General features: G+C 38.2%; 1 protein-coding gene across 1 annotated transcript in view; it reads right to left on the reverse strand.

Annotated features, from left to right (window-relative positions):
- The window catches only part of WDR19 (WD repeat domain 19), a 77,793-nt gene extending 55,083 nt beyond the window's left edge, over positions 1 to 22,710 (reverse strand). Inside the window, exons 1-9 of the mRNA XM_037138016.2 lie at positions 22,630 to 22,710; positions 19,554 to 19,645; positions 19,166 to 19,231; positions 16,911 to 17,036; positions 10,348 to 10,463; positions 7,212 to 7,327; positions 3,617 to 3,697; positions 1,124 to 1,236; positions 667 to 840 (exon numbers count right to left, since the gene is read on the reverse strand). Coding sequence (XP_036993911.2) covers positions 667 to 840; positions 1,124 to 1,236; positions 3,617 to 3,697; positions 7,212 to 7,327; positions 10,348 to 10,463; positions 16,911 to 17,036; positions 19,166 to 19,231; positions 19,554 to 19,645; positions 22,630 to 22,635 — 890 coding nt within the window. The 5' untranslated portion in view covers positions 22,636 to 22,710. The remainder of the gene's footprint in view (positions 1 to 666; positions 841 to 1,123; positions 1,237 to 3,616; positions 3,698 to 7,211; positions 7,328 to 10,347; positions 10,464 to 16,910; positions 17,037 to 19,165; positions 19,232 to 19,553; positions 19,646 to 22,629) is intronic.
- Positions 22,711 to 27,664: the final 4,954 nt, after the last annotated feature.

Here is a 27,664-nt window from a genome sequence, read left to right on the forward strand (position 1 = left end):
GTTGTTGGACTTCCATTCAATTAGATTTTCTGACACTTTTGAGTGTTGTTTTGAGATTTAGTTGTAATTTTTTTTGTGGTTGCCCGAGGAAGCGAGGTGTGTCTACCTATGCCTCCATCTTGAATGAAAGTCTCCTATTTTGTTTTTAAAAGTGATTTTCAAGCATACTCCATTTCAGGTTTCATATTTAGTATACATTTAGTATTTTAGATTTTGCCATGAGAGTTAAAGGCAAGGAGTTTTGGAAATTTTCATTGCAATATGTTCTTAGAGTGCAAGAAGGTATGCTTGATTCTTTTTTTATCCTTACATGAAGACTTTTTTTAATTGCTTTTGGGAGGGGGAGAGAGATGTGAGAGAGAAGCACTGACTGACTGCCTCCCATAAATGTGCACGGACTGGGAATCTTGTGCACTGACCAGGGACTGTAAGTACCTGGACCAGTAATCACATGCACCTGGACTAGGGACTGTACCCCCCCCCCCCTCCAACCTGGGTATGTGCCCAGACTGGAACCAAACCCAAAACCTTTTGGTCACCAGAGGATGTTCCAACCAAATGAACCATACCGCCCAGGACAACTGATTCATTTTGGCTACAAAAGTCTTGTTGACTCTCTTAATATTCCTTATATAAGCTTTCTAGGAATTTGTAAATATAACTTACCAGTTATCACCACATATAGCAGCTTTGTTAAGGGTCTGTGATACTGCAATACTAGTTAGACTATCTTTATGATCACGAGCTTGAAATACCTCTTGGCCAATCTCTCGAATATGAGTGGAAATTACCACAAAAGTTCCACGTGAAAAACCAATCATGATGTAGCCATCACCATACCTAAAGCAACAAAGGCAACAATACAGTAAAAAGGGAAACTTGCTATCATTGGAAATATATACATAAGCAAGTAACTTAAAATGAAGAAAGTAGAGAATATAATTTAGCAAGGGCTGTGTGCCAGATAGCACATGCTAGATAGTTTCACATACTGAATCATAGTCTGTAATCCAGAAAATGTTACATAAAGACACAAAAACAATTCAGGCAAAAATTAAATATAACTAGTAAGGAAGAACTCATGGAGATCTTTCTGTAACAACCTGTAATGATCTGCACATACCAGCTATAACAGACAATGTTGCCATAGTGGTCCTGAAATTCCAGGTCAATTGAACTATCTGGTTCATTGAGATTAAAAAGAAACAAACTTTTCTTGCCAAGCACCACACTTATCTGCCAGAAAAAAAAAATCAAGAGACTGTTAAATGAATTACTCAGTTCTTCATGAAAAGACAATAAGTAAATTCAAATCTGTGAATGTAATTCATGAAAACAAACCAAATTTAGATGTGCTAAGTGCTACAATTGCTAAAAGAACAATGTAACTAAAAAATACATTTTATTAACATATAGCCTTGGAAGAATCCTTGCCTTTATGCATATCTAATATGCCCTTTGAAGTATACTAAAGTAGCTAGGCATAATCATTTAAAAAAATTCTCTATATCTCTCATTAGAGTACCATGCAGTTCAGGACTGTAAGTCTGAAACAGTTCCACCAAAATGGAATTAATATTCAGAATATAGTCTTCCATCCAAAAAGGTCATTTTCCTTTTGAGCCATCTGGCATGACAGGTCCACAGCCACGTGGCTATTCTAGCTTTTATATCGCCCCTCTTCCCATTACCTGTAGGTCAATGTGACTGGACAAGTGTCCCTCCGTTACTCATACAAGCCAATACTTAACTGTAATTTTCAGTGGAGTGCTTAATTGTATTGGGGAGATAAAAAAGCATATTACTTAACTGAGTCCATTAAGGGTGATTAATATATACATAAAAAGAGAAACACTTTGATATATTGGGTTGGCCAAAAAGTTCATTTGTCTTTTCCTGTATGATGGCCCTAGTAGTGCTTAATTGTCCTTAACCTCATTCGAAAGAATTTTGTTAGACTGTATCGTGACAGCTGTCATATCAGCATGCATTTAAAAAATTTAACAAAATTGGTGAATTTTTGTGTAGCTATTTTAATACTGACGATGGAAAAAAATACACAACATTTTGGGTACATTATGCTTTATTATTTCAAGAAAGGTAAAAACACAACTGAAATGCAAAAAAAGATTTGTGCAGTGTATGGAGCGGGTGCTGTGACTGACTGAATATGCCAAAAGTGGTTTGCAAAGTTTTGTGGTAGAGAGTTCTTTCTGGATGATGCTCCAGAAAGCAGTTGGGTAGACCAGTTGAAGTTGAGATCAAATCGAAACATTAATGAAAACAATCAATGTTCTACCATGTGGGATATAGCCAACATACTCAAAATATCCAAATCAAGTTATTGGAGAAAATGAAAAATGTGTCTTTTATTTTACAGAAAAAAATTAAATGGACTTTTTGGCCATCCAAGTATTACATTGATTCTAATAGCTATAATTACAAGTCATTACCAATTTAATAATAGTGTTTCAAGAAATAAAAACATTATTTCATATAAATATAAGCATGTTGATTATAAAAACTGTCTGGATTTTAGGATGTTAAAATGTGGCAGGGAAGTGCACCTCAGGTATTAAGAAAAGGAAATACAATTTCCAGAGTTCTGGTCATATTGGATAGTGAAAATAAAAAAGTCATACAGAAATCAATATGTCTGTTTATAAAGGTACCCCTACTCCTTTTGCCACTACAAGAATGAGAAAAGCTACACCAAGTGTTAACAGGAAGATGTCTTCATTTGCTGTAATACCAAGTAGACAGCAGCAGGAAAACAACTTTCAGTCCTGAGAGAAGGGCCTACATGGTTTAATATGTGATAGACTATAATTTATTAATCACTACAGATTCTGAACCACCCAAGATGAGGAGAGAGCCTATGCTACAAAATTATTACAGTAATTTGGGGTGCGTCCTCCCTCTCAGGAGCATGCCCGCCCCTTTCTTCCCTCTCAGGGTTGCCTCTCTTATATTCTCAGAGTCCCCACAAACCTGCAACCAGGGGCACAATGGGCAACAACAATGCGGCTGGCTAAACCCTGAAACCCGTTTCCAAGAGCCCTTTTTCTCTGGCCTCCCAATGAGTCAAAGCAGCCCGGCCTAGGCCCTCTCCTGTTGCTTCTTCTATCCTAAGCCCTTCTTTGTTCCACTGTCCGCGGCTTTATTAACATACTCTCAGGATCGCCTAGACTTGTGTTGTGAAATCTTTCCACATGAAGTCAAGAACCTGCACACCGCCAGCCAGCCCAAGGAAAACCCACTCCAGGCCCAGTTCCTGTCTCGTAACATGATGAATCTGGAAGTTTATATAGGAAAGAGGCAGCAGTTCCACAACGCCTCCTGAGAGAAGAGAGACACATCTGTTTCCTCAGTGTCAAAAGTCTTCCTTGGTAACAGGGACAGACTCATAGACAAAGAGCATGAGGACAGCTCATGAGGGGCAGGGGTCAGGGGGTGGAGGGACTGAGCGAAAAGGAGAGAGGACTCATGGACATGGACAGCCGTGTGGTGACTGCTGGCAGGAGAGGGGTATAAGAGACTAAATGGTACTGAGAAAAATACAAGAAAGATTAAATAAAAAAATAACTTAGGCATAAATTTGATTTAGAATTCTTACTGTGTTCTCAGTAGCATAGGTCCGGTCATCGGTCTTCATTGTGGAAAACTGCATGTTGCTAGGCTCTAATCTCACCGGTGACTGTGGGAATGAAAATACTGTCACTACGAATAAACCTAACACTTAAAGTGACTTGGAATAATAAAACAGGTACCTTGCTTTAGCTTATGTTAGATGTTGGACTAATGACCTGAAATTCCCACTGCTACAAACATCTAGAAATCCTTGGCAACACAGAGCAGGTGTCTCATTAAATGTATAATAAGTCTGAAAGCAGGTAAGGAAAATTTCCAGGGACATAGTAAAGATCAAACTGAAAAGCAAAGTGCACGTAGGAAGCAATCCTGCAGCGATCCAAACAGCTGGTAAAAGGGGACAATAAGGAAGCCATTTGACTTGGGCTCAGCTTTGGGTCAGAAAATAGTTGAAGAGTTGAAATCAAAGACTTTACTCCTATCCTCATTATGGTCTGGGATTCAGGTTAATACCTTGAGTGGTCTAGAAACTCCCTGCAGTGTTTGGCAAAAACAAATCCAAAGCCTTTTTCAACACTGCAAAAAACTTCCACAGCTAAGCCCTGCTGAATACGAGCTCACAACTCAAAATGAGAAAACTCACAAAGAGACAATGCATCAAGAACAAACATGAGAAGATCTAAAAATAAAAGGATTATCTGAGAGACATCATAGAATAAATACTTTATAAACAGCTAAAGACATAAAAGGACTTCTAAGTATAAGAAAGGACTTAAAAAAAATCCAGACGGATTTCTACAAGAACTACAAAGTACTTTCCAAAAATAAAAAGTATAGTCATTAGAAAAAATACTCAATGGGACAGACAGAGGATCAGACAAATCTGAAGAAAAAATAAGTAAACTGATTGGAGGAAATTATCCAGGTTACACAAAATGACAAAAAAAAAACTGTAAAAGAGAATTAAGAGATATGAAAAGGACTGACGTATATCTAGCAGAAATTGCAGAAGGACATGCTGGAAAGGGCAAGAGGTAATATTCAAGGAGATAACGGCTAGGAACCTTCCAGAATTGATGAAAAAGCAAGCTTTAGATTCCGGGAGCAAGACAGTCCTCGGCAGGATAAATAAAAACAATCCACACAGGTGGCACAACAGCCATCTACAGAACAGTCAAAAGCGGAAGCCATTCAAAGACCATACCAAACAAAGTAATACAAAACAACGTATGTTTTGCTTACTACACGATAACTTAAGTCTGTCAAATTCTGGAAGCATCCTTCTTGGCAATCAGAAACAGGAAATAGTTATCTTATATGTGAATAACAGCTAAATGGTAGTGGCTTCCTGAGATGTTATGTGGAAAAATATTGTGAGGCCCTGCCGTGATTCAAAAAAACGCCGGTGCCTCCTGACGATGTCTACTATGAGAGCAGCGGCGGGGAGAACAAGCATTTGTACCATGTATCTACTATTCTACCTAGTCCGGAAATAGAATAATCAAAATTACAAGGTTTTTAGGAAATATTGTTTATACTAATGCCAGATTAATCTGCCTTAAGAACAACTTTAATCACGCCATGGTTCTGTCCAACATGGTCGAGAGAGTCATGTCAGCCTAACTTTCCAAACTTTCCAGGTTTGGGAATGGACTTTCTTCTTCAGCCTCACTTTCTGTAAATTCTCAATCAAAGCCTGTATCTTCAGCCAAGCCATTCTGAGTAAGCCATAAACAAGCCATAAGTTTTTCCTCTTATCTTTGTTCATGCTGTTTTGCTTGGGTTGAAAGACACATATTGCTAAACTGCCTTATAGTATCCATTAAAACAAGTTACAGCGGGACACATGGTCACGCAGGTAGACTAAATTTGCAGCTTCCCTGGCAGCACTCAGGTGTGACCATGTGACTAAGTCCTAATTATATGCTATGAATGGAAATAATACATGCCTCCTCCAGATCAGGGCCTTTACAGTTTCGCGCTCCACTTCTCTCTCTCCCTTCCCAGGGCTAAACTGCAGATGTGGTGTGGGTATGCTACTTTTAATCATCCAGAGGAGGGCAAAACACCCTTGACAGTGGCAGAGCAATGGATGAAAAGAACATGGGACTCTGTACGACCTTGAGATACACAGGTGATCTGCCTACATCTCTCTGCTACATGAGAAAAAGAGGGGAAAAATCCACCCAAACTATCATATTCTTAGTGCCCACGTAGTTTGGGGCCTCTCTGTTACAACAGTTTAGCCTGACTTAGATGACCTTCTCTCGTTTAATGTTTCACAAATACGACTTTCACTCACCTCCTCCATCTCACAAGTGCTATAGGACTTACAAGCTATATGACAAAACCTGCCAATCATATGAGGCCACATGTGTTTTATCATGATTAGTTTTGTCTCAAGAGTAGGGGCCTACAGGTGGGAGCCTCCGTGATGGTCCACAATAATCCTCACCTCCCAGTTTTTATGCCTTTGTTTAATCCCCATCCCTGCCCCCTTGAGGGTAGGGCTGGGTCTAGTGATTCACTTCTAGAGAACAGAATATGGAAAAAAAAGGTTTTTGAAATCAGGTTATTTATAAAGAGATTGTGGCTTAAGACTCCAATGCCTGCTTAGCACTGTTTCTCCAGCAGCTGTGTTTTGAGGCACTGGATGGAGAGATCCACCTGGCAAGAGAATGAGGCAGGTTTCTAGTCACTAAATAGCCAGAGAGGAACTGAGGCCCCGAGCTTAACAACCGGTAAGGAACTGAACTCTGTCCACACCCGCGTGAGTGAGCTCAGAAACAGATCCTTCAGTCAAGCCTTCAGATGAGACTGCAGCCCTGACTGACTGGAACAGGGGAGACCCTGGGGCAGAAGCACGAGGCTCGGCTGCATCTGTATTCCTCCCCCACAACGACTGTGAAATAACAAATCTTTACTGACTTAAACTGCTAAGTTCTGAGAGTAATTTCTTATTCAGTGATAACTGATACAGGGTCATAGCTCATATTTCTTCTAAAGTGCAGAGCACGGTGTCCTGTACCTAGCAGTTATGTTAGAAATGTATTAGTTCATATTGCTCTAGCAATTTTAAGTTATAAGCCAAGTCGGTTAGGTAAAATTTTCCCATTGGGGAGATTACGTAGCTGCTGGCAATACAAATTCCGTAAAGGAGGAGCCACCGAAAATCTAATCAAATGGGAAATTTGAACTATTGTAACTTTACTACTGTAAAATTTAATCCTAAAATTAAATTTAATTAGGGTTAGTTTGGAAATAATTTAACGCATCGGTTAAAGGTGTAGGTGTAGAATTAGGCAGACATGACTCTGAGACTAGTTATTAACATTTATGCTATAGATACACATATATAAAATAGTTATTTCACAAATATACTGTCTGACTAACCACAGCGCTGATACTCCATGCTAATATTAACCAATGAGAAACATGCAAAGGAGGATATCTGGATAAAATAGTCACATTAAAGAAAAAGAAAAGTTTTTGATGTTTAGAATATAAAGTATACGTATTGCACGTAGAGATTTAAAAGTTTTATAGATAGGTTTGATAGACGAACTTTATTTTGGGTAAAAATCTGAATGTATCAGACTGAAGAGATGTTACAGTGTTACCTGTCGTACTGTGTCCCCTTCCTGATTACTAACTGTAATCACTTTATCTTCACCACCTAAAGCAAGCAGATTTTCTGCATTCCAGCATCCACATGTGATTCTCTTACTGTGTTTTCCTGAAAAAGAGATGATTTTTGTACAAACACATGGATTTCTCAAAAAATAATTAAGAAATCTGTAATGTCAATCTGAAAGTTTAGCGAATATACCATGGAAATCAGATAAGAAATTTAATATATCATCAAATCAGTTAGTGTCTAAGAAATCTTATTTAAAACGGTTTATTACCAAGTTGTAACTCAAGATAACAGTATATGAATGTTATAATGTTTTCCAAGTTTTTATGTGGATATGAGCATAGGCCCTGAAATAAAAACATATTCTACTCCTTGACAAGTTTGTTTAGTTACCTTATCACCAAACCTGTAACGATAATCCCTTAAAAGAAGTAAATCCCAAAGCACTGAAGTTCTTGGTTTGATATTCGGCTTCACGGTATGGTAGACCCATTCAACGCTGACCACTTGGACTAGTCATATATAGCTAAAGAACATGGTGATTCATGATAATACTGAGGTACCAATATGAATGCACCTTAGCAAGACTTGTGTTAAGAATTAAGTCACTCAGCTAGAGTAATATTAAATAACCATACTATCAGGTTGATTTTTTTTTTATCAAGGCTTTGAGCCAGTGCAAATATCACATGCTTGATATTGTGGGCATTTACTGAAGGTCCTGGAACAGACAAATACTCAAGGGTCCCAATGAAGTCTACAGATTCTGGAGGCAGACTGCCTATGTTTGAATAAGAGGCTCATCACTTATTGCGGAACCCTGGGTAAATTACTCAACCTTTGTCTATTCCTTAGGCCACCACAAACTGTGTATAATGATGGAAGCTTTCTCATAGGGCTGAGGACTAAATGAGTTCAAGCACCTGGAAGGGTGTTGCGGCACGTAAGCAGTGCTATAGATGTGTTAGAAATTTTAGCTGTTATTGAGAACAGACCACGTGCATTTTATTCTTTGTACCCCTTACAGAATCTAATGCAGTACCTATGCAGAAAGCAGATTCTAAATAAACAGTCACTGAGTAGACTCTGAGCAGGAGTGTGTTTGATGTGTCAGAGGACAGTGGGGCTCGAGCAGAGGAAGGGAGGAGAGAAGAGTATGGGCTGAAGTCAGACAGCCTGCAGAAGCCTGGCCATGCAGGGCTTGGATGGCCTCGGTGAGGACTTGAGCTTTGACTCTGAGTGAGGTGGAGAATGACGAGAGTTCTGAGCAGAAGGTTCACTCTGGACCATAGCATTGAGAATATTCTATAGTGGGGCAAGAGCTGCTGCAGGGGGACCAGTTATAAGATTGCAGAAATTCAGGTGGGAGAGGCTTGAGACCCACACCATGATGTTAGTAAGAAGAGGCTTGATTCTGGAGATACCTGAAGGTAGATTGTACATGATTTTCTGGCAGATTAGATATGGAGGGTATGAGAGAGAGAAAAGTCAAGGATGATGCTAAGGTTTGGCTTGAAGATCTAAAAGGATGAAATATCATCAGTGATGAAAAGCTGTGCATCAAAACGGTTTTGGAGATATTAAAATTTAAAGTGTTTATCTGACCTCTCATCAGAGATGTTGAATAAGCAGTTGGATATATGAGTCTAGAGTTTGGAAGAGATAAGTAGGGGAGTTGTCAGGATAATAGACAGCACTTCAAGTCAGGAGACCAGAGCACAACAGTAAAGGGAGCATTCAGAAAACAGACCGAGATACAGGGTGTTCTGCTGATTGTAGATGAATGCACCTGGGTGGTATACTAGAACTGGCTGCCAAAGAGAGGGGCATTAGGAAGGGACACAGAAGTACATGAAGAGAGGTGGACAATGCCAAAGACAAACTTCTTTCAGTGCCAAGAAAAAGAGAAGGAAATGTCTTCTCTTCCTTCCTATACCTCAAAACCCTTTTGCTTCTTCTTCTCAGAATTCAGGTTAGCCTTAACATCAGTAGTAACAGTTAGCACATTTTGTGTGTTTACTTACAGTACACTGGGCACTTCACATGTATCAAACTCATTTAATTAACATTAACTCATAGTAAATATACTAAGGTAGCTGAAGTTTGAACTATGTTATTGGGAGACTGATAATAGTTAATTAAGGTATAGTAAATGAAATTCATGTATATAAGAACTATGCAAAATGAGAACTGCCTGTACCTCGTCTAGTCCGAGGAAATAAATCAGTGCAAGGTAAAAGAAAGCTGACAGATACATAGTTCCTGTAAAACACTGACAGATCACGTTACCATGTAGTAGCTATCTAAAATGGAACGGCTTGGTTTTAGGAAAGTGAGTTATTTAAAAGGAAAAAAGCAGAGCCACAAATCATAACCAACTGTGAAGGAGACAGCTATATATTTAACCTTAGATATGTAATTAACCTGAATCTTTTCAGGCCCATTTACATAGTTAATAAATTAGTCTGGGAGCATAATCACTATTTATGTTAAATACAAAGATTACATAAAATCATGTGTATGGAACAAATACCTGACACAGAATAATCATGCTTTGACAAAGTATTTTCCTATAAATTAAAAAAAAAAGATTTTAAAAATTTATTTTCAGAGGGGAAGGGAGGGAGGAAAAGAGGGAGAAAAACACTGATGCGTGAGAGAAACATTAATTGATTGTCTCTTACACACCCCCAACTGGGGACCTGGGCCATAACTCAGGCAAATGCCATGACCAGGAATCGAACTGGAGACCTTTCAGTTTGCAAGCTGACGCCCAACCCACTGAGCCTCACCAGTCAGGGTACTGACAAATGATTTTCTTAACTCCAAGTGTCAAAATAACTGGTAGGACATACCTGCAGATGATGTGGGATACAGAAAACACCTAACTGAATTCAAATTGACCAATTTATATGGTGAAAGTTTACTATTCTATGTAAGCCTGGGAAATTCTTAGTAGGCAATGAAGACGGATCTTCACGTTTAGCTCTATGTGAGGTTTGACCAGCGGAATCGTCATACTTCAGAATTTCCCTTGCAGTATCAGGAAAATCAGAGGCAGTAAAATTTACATGTATGTAAAGCATCTCAAATATTTAGTGTTTCCAACTATAACCTACCAACGATGGGAATTTTTCGAGATGTCTGATGATTATAAATAAGCACACATCCTCGAGCAGTGCCAGCAGCCAGGAAACTTCCAACTTTCGACCAAAGAAGAAAACACATTTGATCGCTGTAACATTAAGATATGAATTACTCAACAATTCACAATCATAACCTCTAAACAATCCTTTTAAAAAGTACTTCATGAATGATTTTAACATTTATTTAGAAGCTAAAGCACAAAACGACAACTTACTGCTTTAGGACTAAGTACTAGGAGACTTAGTAGGGTCAGTTAGACTTAAAATACAAATGAAGAATGAACACAGACTTCAGTTCAGAAATAGTGGAACCTCAAGTTTCATATGATGACATGGTTATTAATTCATCTGCTAATGACAGTTATAACTCTAAATGTGGTAAAAAATCGTAATGGATAATGACACCCTGTGCTTTAAGAAAAGTAGGATCCAATAATGTGATATATTAAATTGGAAGAATCATTGGGAATTCATGAAGGACATATTTTTTCCCCAGCTCTGTCACTATTACTAGTAGCTCAGAAGTCAAAAGCAATTTGCCTACCACCAGTTCTTATGTGCACTCTAGGACGCACAGAATATAATTCCTTGCTAAATGGAATCTGGACTCCTGATTCTATATGCTGAGGAATAAAGTCACAATGGATCTAGAAAAGTGGTTCTGAAAATGTAATTCCAGACCAGCAGCATCACCTGGGAACTTTAGAAATGCCAGCTTTCAGAATGCAGCCCAGTGCTACTGAATAAGAAACTGGTGGTGCCCAGCTATTGTCATTTAAAAAAAATTCTCACCTGAAGACATGCTTATTAATTTCTTAGAGAGAGAGGAAGGGGGGAAGAGATAGAAAGAAATATCAGTTGGTTGCCTCCTATACGCACCGTGACTGGTGATCAAACCCACCATCTTTCTGGTGTATGGGATGCTGCTCCAACCAACTGAGCCACTGGGCAGGGCCCAGCTATCTGCACTTTAATGAGCTTTCAGGTGATCTGGATGCAGCTCCACTGAGGACCACCGATCAGGTTACTATTTTCAGAAAGCAACCTCTGCTTTCAAGTATGTTGAGGGCAGTAATAAAAGGACAAAAGCATAAGCTTAAAGGGGCTTTGTCTGGCTAACTAAGGAGAATTTGAGCATTAAAAATTACATATTTAATTCAACCATGTTGAGTTAGTGAAAGGCCATAAAACCATGATGATACGTGGAAGATAAAAAAGTTCCCTGAAAGTACATGAGAAGTGAGTAGTACAAGGGAGGTGAATGTAATAAAATGTTTAGTTTAAAATTTGTTATCAGTAAGGAAATATTATATACCAAGATGTTAGGTTTCTTCCACTAAGTATGTATTTTATAAAAGATAAGTATGGGACTTCCGCCAAGATGGAGGCATAGGTGGAGACGCCGTGCCTTCTCACAAAACCAAGTTCAGAGACAACTAAATATTAGCAACAGAAAACACAGCCAGAACACAGAAAATTGAACTTTTCGGAAGTCTGTTAACAACAAATTCTTCAGCCTGACCGGTAAGGGGCAAAACCAGCATCTGGTGGAGCGGGGTTGCACAGGAAAACTCGGTCAGACAGACTCAGGCGCGGAATCCAGGCGCAGGGCTGGACCTAGTGAGCGACCCAGCGAGCGACCTCGGGGAAACAGCGAGGGAGCAGGGCTTCGGGTTGACTGTGGTCGCAAATTGGTGCGCGGATAGACAAGGAGTGGGCGATTGGACCGGGACCCAGCTGGTCCCCGCGGCGAGCGGATTTCCCCACTCTGACCCCACCTCCACATACAGCGTCATAACCCAGCGACTTGGAGTGGCCCGGCCCTGGTGAACCACCTAAGGCTCTGCTTCTCACACAGTGGCCAGAAACAGCAGAGGGGGCCGCCATTTCCCCGCTCTGACCACGCCCCCACATACAGCGTCACAACCCAGAGACCTGGGAGTCCAAGGCTTCGCTCCTCACACTTAAAAGGCACGAACAGACCAAAAATGGCACAAGAAGATCTCAAAGCTTCAGAGCCTATAAATCTAAGTGATGAAGAAATAGCAAAACTCTCAGACGCACAGTTTAAAACACTGGTGATCAGGATCCTCACAGAACTGGTTGATTATAGCCACAAATTAGACAAACATATGAAGGCGAAACTACTTGAAATGAATGGAATTGCACAGGAAACCAATAGCAATGAAAAGGAAACTGGGACTCAAATCAATGGAGTGGACCAGAAGAAAGCAAATAATGGCCAAACAGAAAAGAGTCAAGAAGCAAGAATTCAAAGAAATGAGGAGAGTCTTAGGAACCTCCAGGACATCTTTAAATGCTCCAACATCCGAATTATAGGGGTACCAGAGGGGGAAAGGCACAGCCACCAGTGGAAAACTTATTTGAACAAATAATAAAGGGAGAATTTCCCCAATCTGGCAAAGGAAATAGACTTCCAGGAAATCCAGGAAGCTCAGAGAGTACCAAAGAAGTTGGACCCAAGAAGGAACACACCAAGGCACATCATCATTACATTAGCCAAGATTAAAATGAAGGAGAGAATCCTAGAAGCAGCAAGAGCTAAGGGGACAGTCACCTACAAAGGAGTTCCCAGCAGACTGTCAGCGGATTTCCCAAAAGAGACCCTACAGGCAAGAAGGGGCTGGAAAGAGGTATTCCAAGTCATGAAATCCAAAGACCTACAACCAAGATTGCTCTATCCAACAAAACTTTCATTTAGAATGGAAGGACAGATAAAGTGCTTCTCAGATAAGATCAAATTCAAGGAGTTCATCATCACCAAGCCCTTATTATATGAAATGTTAAAGGGACTTACCTAAGAAAAAGAAGTTAAGAAAACATGAACAATGAAAGGACAGCAAACTCACAGTTATTAACAACCACACCTAAAACAAAAGCAAACTAAAAGGGCAGCTAGATCAGGATTGGAAACATAGAAATGAAGATCACATGGAGGGTTAGCAACAGGGGAGCGGGAGGAGGAGAAGGGGGGAAGGTACAGAAAATAAGTAGCACAGACAGTAGATAGAAAATAGGTGGGGGGGCAAGAATAGTATGGGAAATAAAGAATCTAAAGAACTTGAGACACATGGTCATAAATTAAAGGAGGGGTAATGGGGACAGGGAGGTAGGGTGGAGGGGAATGAAGGGGGGGAATAGAACAACTGTAATGGCATAATCAATAAAATAAATTTAAAAAAAAAAAAGATAAGTATGGGCCCTGGCCAGGTAGCTCGATTGGTTAGAGCATCATCCCAATATGTCAAGCTTGTGAGTTCAATCCCTGGTCAGAGCACATATAAGAATCAACTAATGAATGCATAAATAAGTGGAACAACAAATCAGTGTTTCTCTTTCTCCTTTCCTGGATCTCTAAAATCAATTAATCAATAAACATCTTTAAAAAAGATAAATATGCATTTTTCTCTATCTGTTTGAGTAGGTGGGGCAGCCATGGGAACATGCCTCTCAGATCTCTGACTACAGAAAGGGAACTGATCACGGCCCCAGCTGGTAGGCACTGAACTCCAGCACCTCAATGTCCTGGGCCACGCCTTCCACCAGGCTGCTCCCAGAAGGTGACTGAGCACAGCAGGAGTACCGCTGAGTCCCTTTCCTGAGAGACACAGGATTCCTTTCATGGGTAACTCTGGCTTAAAATCTCTCCATGGGCCTGGTCAAACTTTCTTAGAACTAGGCTGCAGTCTAAGAAGTTTCTACTTGACCCTTGTTGCTTCTTCCACTCCTTCACCTGGGTCCCAGCGTGCACTGTGGTCTGACGACTGTCCTAACTTCTTCCTTCCCCTCTACATTCCCTCACGGGCATTTCCTGCCATAAATCTCATCCATTTAAACTGGTTTTGAAGTCTGCTCTTCAGAAAACACGAATAAAAGGAACTGCGAGTGGTTAAATAGTACCAGAGAAAAAAGAAACTGTGTGACAAGAGCAATGTCTGATCAGCAACAGGGCCACACAGACCAAGCGGAGTGTAACATTAGTCCATCCAATAGTTTATCATTACTAACAGTCACACCACAACTAACTACAAAGAGAGTTAGCTAATGTATTCCAAAAAGAACAAGTAACCAAGTGTCCTCAAAATTGTTGACAGAATAGCCTCCATTTCTTCTTTTAGGAGATAAGGTCTCCAGAAGGCCCTACAAATTACAGTAAGAGACTAAGGCATACACAAGTTTCCAATAATGCCAACAAATCAGGTCAATGTATAAGCATAATAATGTATAATAATCACATGTATTTCTGGCCAACCAAAGTTAGAGAATACATATTCTAGGGAAATGCACCTGGCTACCAAAAAGAAAGAAAAGAAAAGGAAAAGGAAAGAAAAGAAGAGAGAGGTGCAAACTATGGGAATGGCACAGGCTTAAAAAAGCCTTGCTGATATGACAACTGAAGATTAATTAGAAAAAGGCTGAGCAGGATGACTGGTGCTCAGGTATGAATGGCCTTGGGGGAAGCACCCATGTCCCACGATCCAACCAGAATCAACTGGTTCATGAACCAGATGTTGTATTTAGTTTTCTCTGCAAAGACTGCTGTATCTCAGGTACATAACAGCTGTAAGCCTATGTTGAATCAGGGTAAGTACCACTATAATCCTAAGAAGGTATAAAAATTCATCTAGTAAAAATGAAGAAATAAATTCAATCTATTGTATTAACATAATAATTTAAGATAGTTAATTGGCACTGTAGGAAGGTTTGTAATAATTATATTTGAGATGTTTTATGTGTTATTTATGTTGTCTGAAGTGCTCAAAAGAATCAATTCTGATTAAATTTGTAAATAGCACACAAGTTTTTTATGGGAAATTTAATTAAGTTTGCAAAATATATTTAAGAAAAACTGATATTCGAAATTGTGTGTATTAACTCTCTTAGTGTAACAGATTGATCATTAAATAAAAAACAAATAGTGAGTATACCTTTGTATATTCAAAAGTTCTTTACATCTTAAATATTAATATTGATAGTAAAACACCTTTAATTTTACCATAATGATAATCACAATAACATCTACCATTTATTCAGTTCTGAATTTTAATGCCTGAAATCAAACATCACAATGACCCTAAAACGATATGAGGAAATGGATCTGCGGTAAGCTAGATGGCAAGAGACAGAGGCTAGACCAGTTAGAAAAACACCTGAGATCAATTACACACTTTTTTCTGGGTGAGGATATGTCCTCACCAATGCAGTACTTGATATTCATAAACATTCTCTTGTATGGAAGCCTAAAGAGTATGTAAACTCTTTCTGAAGAGGCAGGTACACCCAAAGTGTAGAAGGACGGAGCAGGAAATGAAGGTTCTTAGGCCTTGCTCTGGGCAGACAATATCACCTGCGGGCTCATGCCTTGTGTTCCGTTTTGGTGGGTCAAGGGAAACTGTCAAGGTTCCATCTGGAAACAGTGCATGGCCACCTTGCTTCCTCTGGGTTGTTACTCCTTGGAAAATAAACTGCGAACACCCAGGGGTGCCCAACCTTTTGGCTCTCTGGGCCACACTGGAAGAAGAGTCGTCTCGGGCCACACATTAAATGCATTGTAACACGTAATCACAAAAAAAATCATAATGTTTTAAGTAAAGTTATGATTTTATGTTGGGCCACATTCATAGCCATGCTGGGCTGCATGTGCCCTGCGGACCACAGGTTGGACACCCCATGGTGTGTGTGGGATCTCTTCCTGCCCACCTGTGCACCACATGATGCCACAAAGCAAACAGTACTTTTATATCCACTTAGAAGAGATGATTAAACTGAAGCTTAGAGAGAGGTTAGGAAACTTGTCCAAAACTACAAAATTTAAGGCTTAAATACTGACAAGTTTTTCTTTTCCAAGGGGAAAATGAAAATGGTTTCTATTTTAGCAGAGATCTGTAACTGATTTGTCTGCCTGATTTTTTTTCCGCTCGAGAATCACGACACTTCACCCCACTCCTCACCTGCTGGAATTATCAATTCCATAGCCCTGCTCCACTCAGAGACTTTGTGAGGAACTGAGTGGACACCGATGATATAATGGCAGCAGGCTCTTTTCTCTGGCATAACCTGCTGTGAAGAATGATATAAGCCAATAGCTGCCAGAAGCCCTGGAGAGTGTCTGACTTAGAGTGAGCAAACCACTGATAAAGGAAATGTTAAGAGAAAAAGAGTCTTAATTGCATCATCAGAACATGATACCATTAAGGTTCAGCCATGCCCACAGCCAATCCCATCTCCAGATTTTCCCAAATATGTTCTGTCTCATCTTTGAACTTTTCAGTCTATTTCATCAAAAACAACCTTTTATGTTGTTAATGTAAAAATGTACATTTTACATTATAATAATTATGTTCTAATTAATGGGCAAAATCAATAGGACTACATAAACATAACAAGATAAACTTTGATAAGAAAATAACTCATCAGTGTATCTTCAAAATGAAAGTACTAAGTACTGTCAGCATCAAACCTACAGATAATCATATTTCCAAGTGAATATTAAAAAATAAAAACATTATTCTTACCCGATGCCACTGTCTAACTGGCTGGTTTTATTTGTGTTGGCATCCCACAGATAAACGCAGCTAGATTTCTCAGCAATCATTGCTAGGATATCTCCATCTTTATCCCAATCCATAGCAACACAGTTACTTTTTAAAAAGAAAGGAAAACATTACTGTACATTTTTTTAAGTAAGGAAATTGAAATACTCACCTGTTTGTCATTTTTGTCTATATCAAGACCATTCAAGCTATTTTGAACAGGTCACTATTCACTGCTTGGATAATACCAACGTAAAGTTTCGTTGTTAGAGGATAGAAAAATTTTAATTCTATTTTAAATGTCATTTTCATGTGCTGTATGAAACATAATTATACCAAATAAGTTAGCAGATTTCCCTGGATCTTCTAAAAGACCCAGCCTTTTGGTAAAATACACTTATCAAGCATCTCTACAAATGAATCCCATCTGGAATCAAGAGGTCATTTGATCAAGTTTTGAAAGGTTATTTCAGACTTATAGACAGAAAAAGAAGGAACTGATATGTAATGAAGTCATATTTAGATAAACTGTGTAGAAAAGAGTTCGAGGCTGGGTAGATGTACTTTTGCAACCAATGGAAAGACTGAATTCTGAAGGGATTAGTAAGAAATATTATTTTCAGTTTATATCTTAATGGAATGAGAAGAGCGATTGAATTGAGATGACAAAATAGTTCTAAACAGGAAATGCTGTTTAACATGTTTTTTACTATTCACAATTACTCCAAAACATTTATTATAATTTAAAAAATTCCTTGAGGATGAACCTTTCTTCTCTGATGCATTTTTCATTTTGATACTCTTTGTTCTTAGACAGATTTACATTTAAGACAGCTGGGAATTACTTCAGTTATTCTTCAAACTTTTCAAAATGTTTTGAGATCTAAATTTTCTATAATAGCCTCAGAGACTTGGGAAATAGAGCAGAGGGAAACTTTCAGATTGTTCTTAAAAACCATTTGCTTAAAACAGTATATAACGTCATCTTATTTATCTGGAGATCTTGTCAGTCAAACTCAACGATAATGAACACAGCAAAAGAATTCAGAAGTAAAAAAAATAAGGCCATTGTGTAACCAAAATAGATGTCACAGAGCTTATGTAATAAAGATCATACAATTTACTCAAACGTTTTTTCTAAGTGCCTTCTTGCTTTATTTAAGACATAATTATAACCACCTGGATGTCTGTCTCCCAGGGTACAGACACCAGAGGCAGCAATTAAGAGCAATGGTGGCATCAGGTTGGTGGAGGCAGAGCAGGAACTGGAAAGGCTGTTAGAGATTTGCAAAGGGGGTGCAATCTACTACGGAAAATGTAAATTTTAAAACCATGGCAGCATAAAACCATTCAGGTGAGAGTGTTTACACATCTTAATAATCACTGAGACTATCAGTAAAAATAACTATGGAGGTAATGATTACAATGAGTCATTAAAAATGCTTAAGTTATACTTAATGTAATCTAGAATGATTTCCCGAAGACAAATAAAGTCATCCTTTAAGAAGTACGTGAAAGTAACTGTTTTTCATAAACTTACTAGACAGGAGAAATTACAGTGATACAGGCTTATTTTGTCTGCCTATATACATCTAAGGCATATTTATTTTTTTATTTATATTATTTATTTATTAAAAATATTTTATTTATTTATTTCTCGAGAGTGGGGAAGGGAAGGAGAAAGTGGGAGAGAAATATCAATGTATGTTTTTTAAATTTTTGTTATTTATTTATTTTTAAAATATTTCATTTATTTATTTCTCCAGAGTGGGGAAGGGAAGGAGAAAGAGTGGGAGAGAAATATCCATGTATGGTTGCCTCTTAGGCGTCCCCTGCTGGGAACTGGCCTGCAACCCAGGCATGTGCCCTGACTGGGAACTGAACTGCGATACTCTGGTTCACAGGCCCACGCTCAATCCACTGAGCTACGCCAGCCAGGGCGGCATATTTACACTTAAATAAGAATACTTTCATATGAACTCTTTCATAATCCTGCCTTTAACCTTCCCAGTGAATGTAAAAGTTTTTCTAAACTCTAACATGCATGCTATTTATCTACGTATTTCATTAACTATTTATGGTATAAAAAAGAAATCTCTTTGCAAATGGAAAAAGCAAAAGAGGAGATACAGGTTATATGTGTTATAAAATTCAATTTTATTATGGTTTTAAAAACACTTTTTTTATCTTTTAGGCAACAAAGCTTGAAGAAGTTTTTGCTCTACCTCTGTACTTACCCAGATAAGTTAATTTCACTTCTTTTTTGGCCATGGCGATCAAAGATTTTCACAATATGATCAGCTCTAAAAGCAATTAGAACACAAAAATAGGATTTGACTATTTCTTTTTCTTTATGTCTCTATGCATATAAAAAATTTAGCTGCCATACAAATGCTTTCAATGTCCTCTCATCATAGCTTCATAATTTGTATCTATTAAAAAGTTATTTCCAGGGACAAGTTTCCATGAACTCTACTCCACTCTGTGAATGGAGATGAAAATATGACTTTTCCCACCACTCAACCATCTCACAACAACTTCTGCTGAAGAGATGGCATGATTATGTGGGCATTCAACAACTGGGTGTCAGGATGATTTACAAAAAAACATTCACTAGTTTCTTACCCTGTTACTGCAAGGTAGTTTCCTGATGATTTTTGCCAGGCGAACTGAATTGGTGTGCCAAGCCAAGTCTTTTCTAGAAGTGAGAAGACGCACTAAAAAAAAAAACCCCATACATATATATGTGGTTAGTCAGAAAAGATGTCTAAATATGATCATGAAAACAGCAGGACTCAGGATGGTAAAGCCTTATGTTACAGCTTATCCAAAGGAAGTCAACAATATGACAAACACAACAATTAACCAACCAACAAAACAAAAAATCACAATCTGGTTAAGTATGGACCTCAATACATCAAGGAGAGTTTATTATAAAATATTTTTGCTTTTGAAAGTTTTTGAATATTAATTTTATAAAAATGGATGTTTCATGTTTTATAATTGCTTAAGATTAAAATAATTTAAACTTGAATTTATCTAATTACCAGTGACATGAATTTGGAGGGATTAAATTGAATAAAACTGCTATTTAAGAAATCTTTTTTAAAAAATATTTTATTTATTTATTTTTAGAGAGAAGGGAAGGGAAAGAGAAAGAGTGGGAGAGAAACATCAATGTGTGGTTGCCTCTCATGTGTCCCCTACTGGGGGCCTTGCGTGCAACCCAGGCATGTGCCCTGACTGGGAAACGAACCGGTGACCCCCTGCCTCACAGGCCCGCACTCAATCACTGAGCCACACCTGCCAGGGCCTATTTAAGAAATCTTAACTATGATAGAAATACAAAATGGACATACTTTGATTGAAATTATTTTCTTCCTTTATCTATCACTTATATTTACTTCATCACTAAGTGTGTTTAATTTGGCTATTGGACCAAGTATCAGTCAAAAAATCATTCTTTTCACTTAGACAATCCAGAGCTGTGGTTATGGAAGCCACAAACCACATGTGAACTTAAAATTTTATTGAGGACTTGTAATGTGGGTAGACCAAATTTAAATGTGTTATAAATATAAAATACTGGATTTCAAAGACTATGAAAAATAGAATGCAAATCATCTTATTAATAACTTCCATACTGATTACATGTTGAAAAGATAATATTTTGGATTTACTGGATACATTATTAAAATTAATTTTATCTGTTTTTAAAAAATATTTTTAATTATATTGGCTCACATATTTATATCAAACTGTACTGATTTAGAACACCAGGAACACAGAACATAAATGAAAATAATTTAGATTTTAATATTAGGTTAATTATAGATTGAACAATGATGCCCATATCTAGGCATATGAAGTTTACATACTACCACAGGTGCCTTAAATGTCTCAACGCGTAATTCTTCCAATGGTCAAAACCAACCACTAATCTAGGTATTTCACATGTTAAAGGGATGAAATCCGCCACTATTGAAAACAACTGTAATACAATCACAGACATATCCGATTTTGTGGTGGATGAAGACATCCTTAAAGAAAGAGTGTGCCTGCTAGGATTATACCCCAAGAATCCTAAAACATCAATTTCAAAGAACCTATGCACCACAATGTTCATAGCAGCACAATTTACAATAGCCAAGAGTTGGAAGCAACCTAGGTGCCCATCAGTAAACGAATGGATCAAAAAATTGTGGTACATATGCACAATGGAATTCTATGCAGCAGAGAGAAAGAAGGAGCTACTACCTTTTGCAACAACATGGATGGAACTGGAAAGCATTATGCTGAGTGAAATAGGCCAGGCATTGAAGGACAAATACCATATGATCTCACCTTTGACAGGAAGCTAAAGAATAAAACAAACAAGCCAACAGAATAAAAACAAAGACACTGAAATAGAGAACAAGTGGGCAGCGACCAGAGGGGAGAGGGAAGGGAACTTAAGGGGAAAAAGGGGGAGGGATTTTGAGGAACAAGTATGAAAGACACAGAGATGAGGACTGGGGGGAAGGGGGGAATGGGAGAAATAGATAAAAAAAAATGTACTTGAAAAGTAACTAAATAAAATTTAATATTAAAAAAAAAGAAAGAGTGTGCAATTTTGTGACTGCATTGCCCTGGAATTCCTTCATGCAAATGAGGAATGCTTAAAGTTAGATTTCATTAGCTTCGTGGTAGACTTCCATGGGATCTTACATATTATTTTTCTTCAAAGGAGCTATATAGATGCTCCACATACAGTGCAGTGGAAATGGTGCTAACTTCACAACTCCAAAATCAAGATTTACCGGTAAATTTTGCTTTTTACATTACTTGTAGGGCTTAAAGGAAGTCGCTTAAATTGCCTCAAGCACAGATTTCTCAACTTTAAAACAGAAATACTAGTATCTCCTCATTTTCAGGTACTTCATAAATCGTGAAGAGCTTAAGATACGCGAGTTGTGATTACCGGTTTGTCAATTCTAATTTCCACACTAACAGCCACGAGGAAGATTTAGGACGAATAAAATAATCTTTAAATTAACCTTCCATTTCTTTGCCGAACCAGGGCATGGGGGTATTCCTGTGGGAAAGCGGAAAGGTGAAGAACTGTAGCCAGTGACTCAGGAGTAGGGGGCACCAGAAGCCCACACCTGGAAACCGTGCGTGCAGAGAATGACGCTCAGGAGCGTCTAAACCTGTGTGTGCAGATTTCTGCGTGAATACTGTACACTGGCCACCAGGTGATCTGAAAATAGGACCAAACTAATACAACTAGACATTATTCCTTCGGAGGCTTTTCACTCTGCTTAAGGCGCTGGTCAGTTGCGCGGCTTGCCAGGGGTTAGCTGTAAGAAATGAGGCAGCTCCTCACATCCGAAGGAGTCAATTTTAACAGGACCCTGCAAACGCAGTCACAGGACCCATTCCTTCCGCGGAGCGAAGTTCGGACAGGTCTGCTCATTTCCGGCCTTGACGGGGTTTCCTTTCGCAGCACCACTTTAACTCCGCTTTCTTTCCTATTTTCTTTCCTTTCCCTTCGCTCCTTCAACTGTGCCCCTACTCTCTGCCTCCCTGGTCACCCTCGTCCCCGGTCTCGCACTCGAAAGTCGGGGAAGGGGAGTCACACACTCCTATCCTCAAAGAGACGTTTGGCTGGCTGAGAGAAAGGCCAGTGGTCCGGTCCACCCACGATTTGTAAGTTACTTACCTTCATCTCCAAGATAGAGTGGCCGCGCAATCCAGCAAGTGCGCAGGCGCACCTAGTCCCAAACACTGAGGGTACCGCGTTCCCGTCACCCAGGAGACCGCGCGAGCAGTGGCCAATCAGATAGCACCAGCTGAAGGGCGGTGCTCCGCGTTGGAGCACCGGAGTCGAGGACTGGAATCACGTGACGCCAAGGTAGCCGGGTCCGAAGTTTCTGTGCGTCGCGAGTTTCGTATTCTGGGTCGGGCGCAGTTCGGTAGAGAGCTGGAAAATCCCTTGGGCGAAGCCGGTTCTGTGAGCCCTGCGTAGATTTCGGCCTCCGAGTACTAGGAAGGCACTGATGGCTCGGAGGCACCGGGAAAGGCGCTGAATGCTGGATAGGAGGAGGCGGGAATTGGCTCGTGGGGAAAACAGTTTTACACAGTCCATGCAAAGAGTGAGCCCAGGTTTCGTCTCTTTTTTTCCCTCCAGGATTCTGGGCTAGAAAGGACGAGATGTGAGAGGTAGTTTATTCCCAGGCCTTAGCAGGCCAACTAAGTGAGCCATCTAAGGTGGGCAGGAAGAATTAACTTTTAAGAACCAGTTTGAGTGGCATTGAATAAAGGATTAAAAAATGCATGCTCACATTAATAGCCTCAGAAGAAAAGCACATACATACCCTTAATTCAACACACATTCGTGATAACAAACTGGGAATGAAAAGTAACCTTTTCAAAGTGAGGAAGATCAATTGCCAAAAACAAACAAACATACCCCCAAACCATATAGGTAGCATCATACTTAACAGTGAAAGACTGAATGCCTTCCTCCTAAGCTTGGGGGGAGGAAAGTTCCATAATCCATGAATGTGATACATCTTTACCTTTACTTTCTTTTTAAATTTCTTGAACCAAATTTTGTAATTTTCAGTATACAAATGTTTCCCTTTTTAATTTATTTTTATATATTGTTTTATTTGTTGATGCTTTTATACATGGATTTAAAAAATTTTGCTTTTGGTTTATTTCTAGTGTAGAGAAAGGGAACTGATTTTTGTATGTTTATCTTGTGTCCTGGAAACTTTGCTCAACTCATTGATTTGTAATAATAGTTTTTAGTAGATTCTTTGGAATTTTCTATATTTAATTTTCCTTACATCTGCAAATAGAATTAGTATTTCTCTCCAGTTGGGATGGTCCCTATTTCCTTTTTTCAGCTACAGTGGACATTCTTTTAGGAATGCTGGACCCTATTGATATGTTGTACCCATTTTATATTTTTTAATGTATTATAAAATTGTGCTGTTATCTTTTAACATTCACGCTTACAGTTTGATGAAAATTACATAATATGGTCAACTTAATGTGTTTTCAAAAAATTGGCTGAGAAATTTTTCAGGCTTGGGAACATAATTTTTCTCAATAACCCAGTAATTAAACAAAGCTGGCAAGTAATGTTCATTGCACATTTAACATTTAAATATGAGTATTAAGCACCATGTTTAGACTTTTCAAATAATTTTATTTTTGTGCATTGCCTCATAATAGGTGTTTATATATTGAAATGCTTTTCTATTGTAAAATACTACTCTCTTAAAGACTGCATAGTGTAATAGTGAATGGCACTTTGTCATAAACTCATAGTCTAAACCAAGTTCATGGTATTTACTAGTTCTTTGACCTTGGGCCAATTCCCTCTGCTGATCTGTGCACCCACATCTAAAGTGGGAGTGACAATACCTACCTAATTTGATTTGAGGGAAATTATGTTAAAAAACAAAAGAAAAGAAAATCCCATTATCAACATATATATTTTTAAATATTTTTCCAGTTTTTGCTCTTATGTATGCCAATTTTACTATGTTATTTATAACTATGGTATATGTTCAACACATTGCTTTGAGTCAAATAATAAATATAACACATTTATGAGGGTGCTCAGTCCTGAGCAATAGGAAAGCAACAATCCTAACAAAATGGTTTTTGGTTTTCCCATGACAAGTAAGTCCTCTCTTTCCTCTTCAACTCCCTTCTGCTGGTTTTGGGCTGATTCATTTAGATCATTGGTTCTCTAACTTTAGTATGTATCTGACATGGTTAGTGTCTGTTAGAATTGCCTGGAAGGCCTGGTAAAACAGAGGGCCAGCCCCATCTCCAGAGTCTCTGATTTAGTAGTTCTGGGGTAGATCTGGAGAATTGGCATTTTTAATAGGTTCCCAGGCAATGTTGACCTTGGCCATCTGAGTTGCACTTGGAGGCTACTGATCTCTAGATAAGTGTTTCATAAATCCCCTTTGTGTTTTGCCATATGTGTTATATGAAAAGCAGTCCATATTCTTTATGCTGATTGAGTTTACAAAGCAACAAATATCCTGGATATGCCTCCTGAAAGTCACTTTTCAATTTATTTTTAAGCCTTGAGAAGCATTTGGTATTATTTTATATAAATCAAGGATCCTAATTAATGTCTAGTTTTTACAAAAATTCTTCTTCTTTTTCTCATTAGGCTGACAGAATAGGGAGGATTTCAGTTGGTGGATAAGAGAGAAGAAAGGATTTTGGAAGTAAGGAAATAGAGTGGAAGATATAGACAAGGTCATTTGAACCCAGTAATAACCACTTAGTAACTTAGATGATGTAGTTAACTTTGTCAGTTTCACTTTTCTTTTTTTAATTGAAATATATGTGACATATAACTTGGTGTAAGGTGTACAATATATTAATTTGATACATTTTAATATGATTGCCATTGTAGTGATAATTATCAGGTTCACTTTTTTAATCCATAGTGGGGCTGGAAAATTAATGGAAATATTTTTATTTGTGGTATTCTTCTGGAAATATTTGCACTTTTAGAAATGCGTGTGTCCTTATCTGAATGCAAAATCTTTTGTTATATAATATTTGGGAAAGAAGGGAAATCCCGGGACATGATTAAGTGTTCATCTGAGTTAGGATCTGGTGTCCATTTGTTTGGTAGAGATTCACTGAAGAGTTAGCCAAGTCATTATACAGCCCGAGAAAGGGGTAATTCTAGACTGTACAGAGCTGTTTTTCAAAGCTATAGATCATAAAATTAATTACTTATTTAGGTATAAACATTTGCTGTTATGTCAACCTTCAGAAACCTATAATTTGGAAAAATATGGCATTAGGAAAAGGCATTTTTGTCAGGATCTGCTGTAAAAACTGGAAAGGATTGCATGAAGCTTGTCAAAACAATACTAAAAAAAACAAAAAACAAAAAACACCTAGAACATAACTTGCTGTAATCTCAGGAAAATGTATTTCCAAAGAGGGAGAGTTTCTAAGGTGAAGAGAAGAGGGATAGCATGGGCTGGGGATGAAAAATAATGACCTTTAATACTAAAAACAGATAATAAACTAAGAAATTTAGGTAGAATCCAGGTTTTAAAAATAAATACATATAGAGAGCTGCTTATTGCACACTACATTTTCAGTAAATGCCAGTATTTGATCATCTTATATTTTTACCTCTAATTTATCAGACTTTCAGACTTTAAAATGATGGCCATTTGAGGAAATAATGTCCTACCAATATTATATAGAAAGTCTAATAAACACAAGAATTAGTAACTGGGGAAAGATAGTATATTCAAAAATAACATCTGATTATGCGATCCTAAATTGGAGATGTTTCCCTTTGGTTTTCTAACTCGTATCAGTAGCTAAATATATTAATGTCACTTAAATATTATTAATTACTCTTAAATATTTTAAGCTTAAAATAAAATTGGATATTCAACATTAAGCCAATTATTTTTGTCCACCTCTGTGCCGAGCATAATTCTAGGTGCAGATACATGGCTATGAATCAAATAGACAGGAGATTAAGAAATGAAAATTAGTTCTGGATTCATTACAATTTAATGATTTCTATTCTCAAGGGGAAAAATTTTTTGCATTACTTTCTTTGAGTTCATATAGAACAGTAGTTCTCGATCCTGGCTGCTATTAGAGTTATTTGGGGTCACCTGGGGTGGCTCAACCCAGATTTACTGAAATAACTTTTAGAGATGGAGCCTGGCCCCTTTCCTGCCTCCCTCCCTTCTTCTCTTCCTTCCTTCCTTCCTTGCTCCTCCCTCCCTCCCTTTCTTCCTTTTCTTTTACACTCTGTGGTACACAGCCAGAATTGAAAACCATCTATTCATTCTAGAGTATGCCAAATCCAAGGAAGTGAATGGCAAGGCTGTTCTGTTGCTGAAAGCAAATAGCTGCTTCTCTTAAAAAGAAAACCTATGCACAGGAATGTGAAATGACTGTTGCTTTAGAAACCAGTTTGGTAATTCCTCAAAATGCTAAACATAGAATTACCAAATGACCCAGCAGTTCCAATCCTACATATATATGCCAAAGAACTGAAACAAGTTCTCAAATTCTTGTACATGTATGTTTATAACAGCACTATTCACAGTAGCCAAAAGATAGAAACAACCCAAATGTCCATGAATAGACAAACCAATTGTAATATACAAATACTATGGAACGCCATTCAGCCATGGAGAGGAATGAAGTGTTGACACATTATATGCTTCAACATGGATGAATGGTGAAAATATGCTGAGTGAAAGAAACTTGCCACGGAGTCACAGACTATATGATTCTATTTTTATAAAATAATCTAGAATAGGCAAATCCACAGAGATAGAATGCAGATTTGTGATTGCTGGCTTCTGGCAATCACAAATCTGCATTTTCAGGTGCTTTAAAAAGAAATAAGATAGAATTATTTTGGAGGGGATGTGAATCTATAAAATTACAGTCTCATCAGACCTCTCTTAGATTCCTCATTTTTCTCTGGGAAGAAAGTACTCCATTCATTTGTTCTTTTTTTTTTACTCAAGGTCATGCATTCTAGCTCTTACTCCCTCTTCCCAATGGTGTGCTGGGGCCCACCAACACTGGCTTATCACAGTTGCCTGTATGCATATCTTCCCAATTCAGCATTTAGTGATGTCATGTTGGTAGCTTGGTATTGTTACCTGATGGGAGTATTTACACCATTGGAATTGGCAAATTCTACAAGTCAGAGATTTTTT

Source organism: Artibeus jamaicensis, unplaced genomic scaffold, assembly GCF_021234435.1.
Source record: "Artibeus jamaicensis isolate MK-2021 breed Jamaican fruit bat unplaced genomic scaffold, CSHL_Jam_final contig_76, whole genome shotgun sequence".
Taxonomy (NCBI): domain Eukaryota; kingdom Metazoa; phylum Chordata; class Mammalia; order Chiroptera; family Phyllostomidae; genus Artibeus; species Artibeus jamaicensis.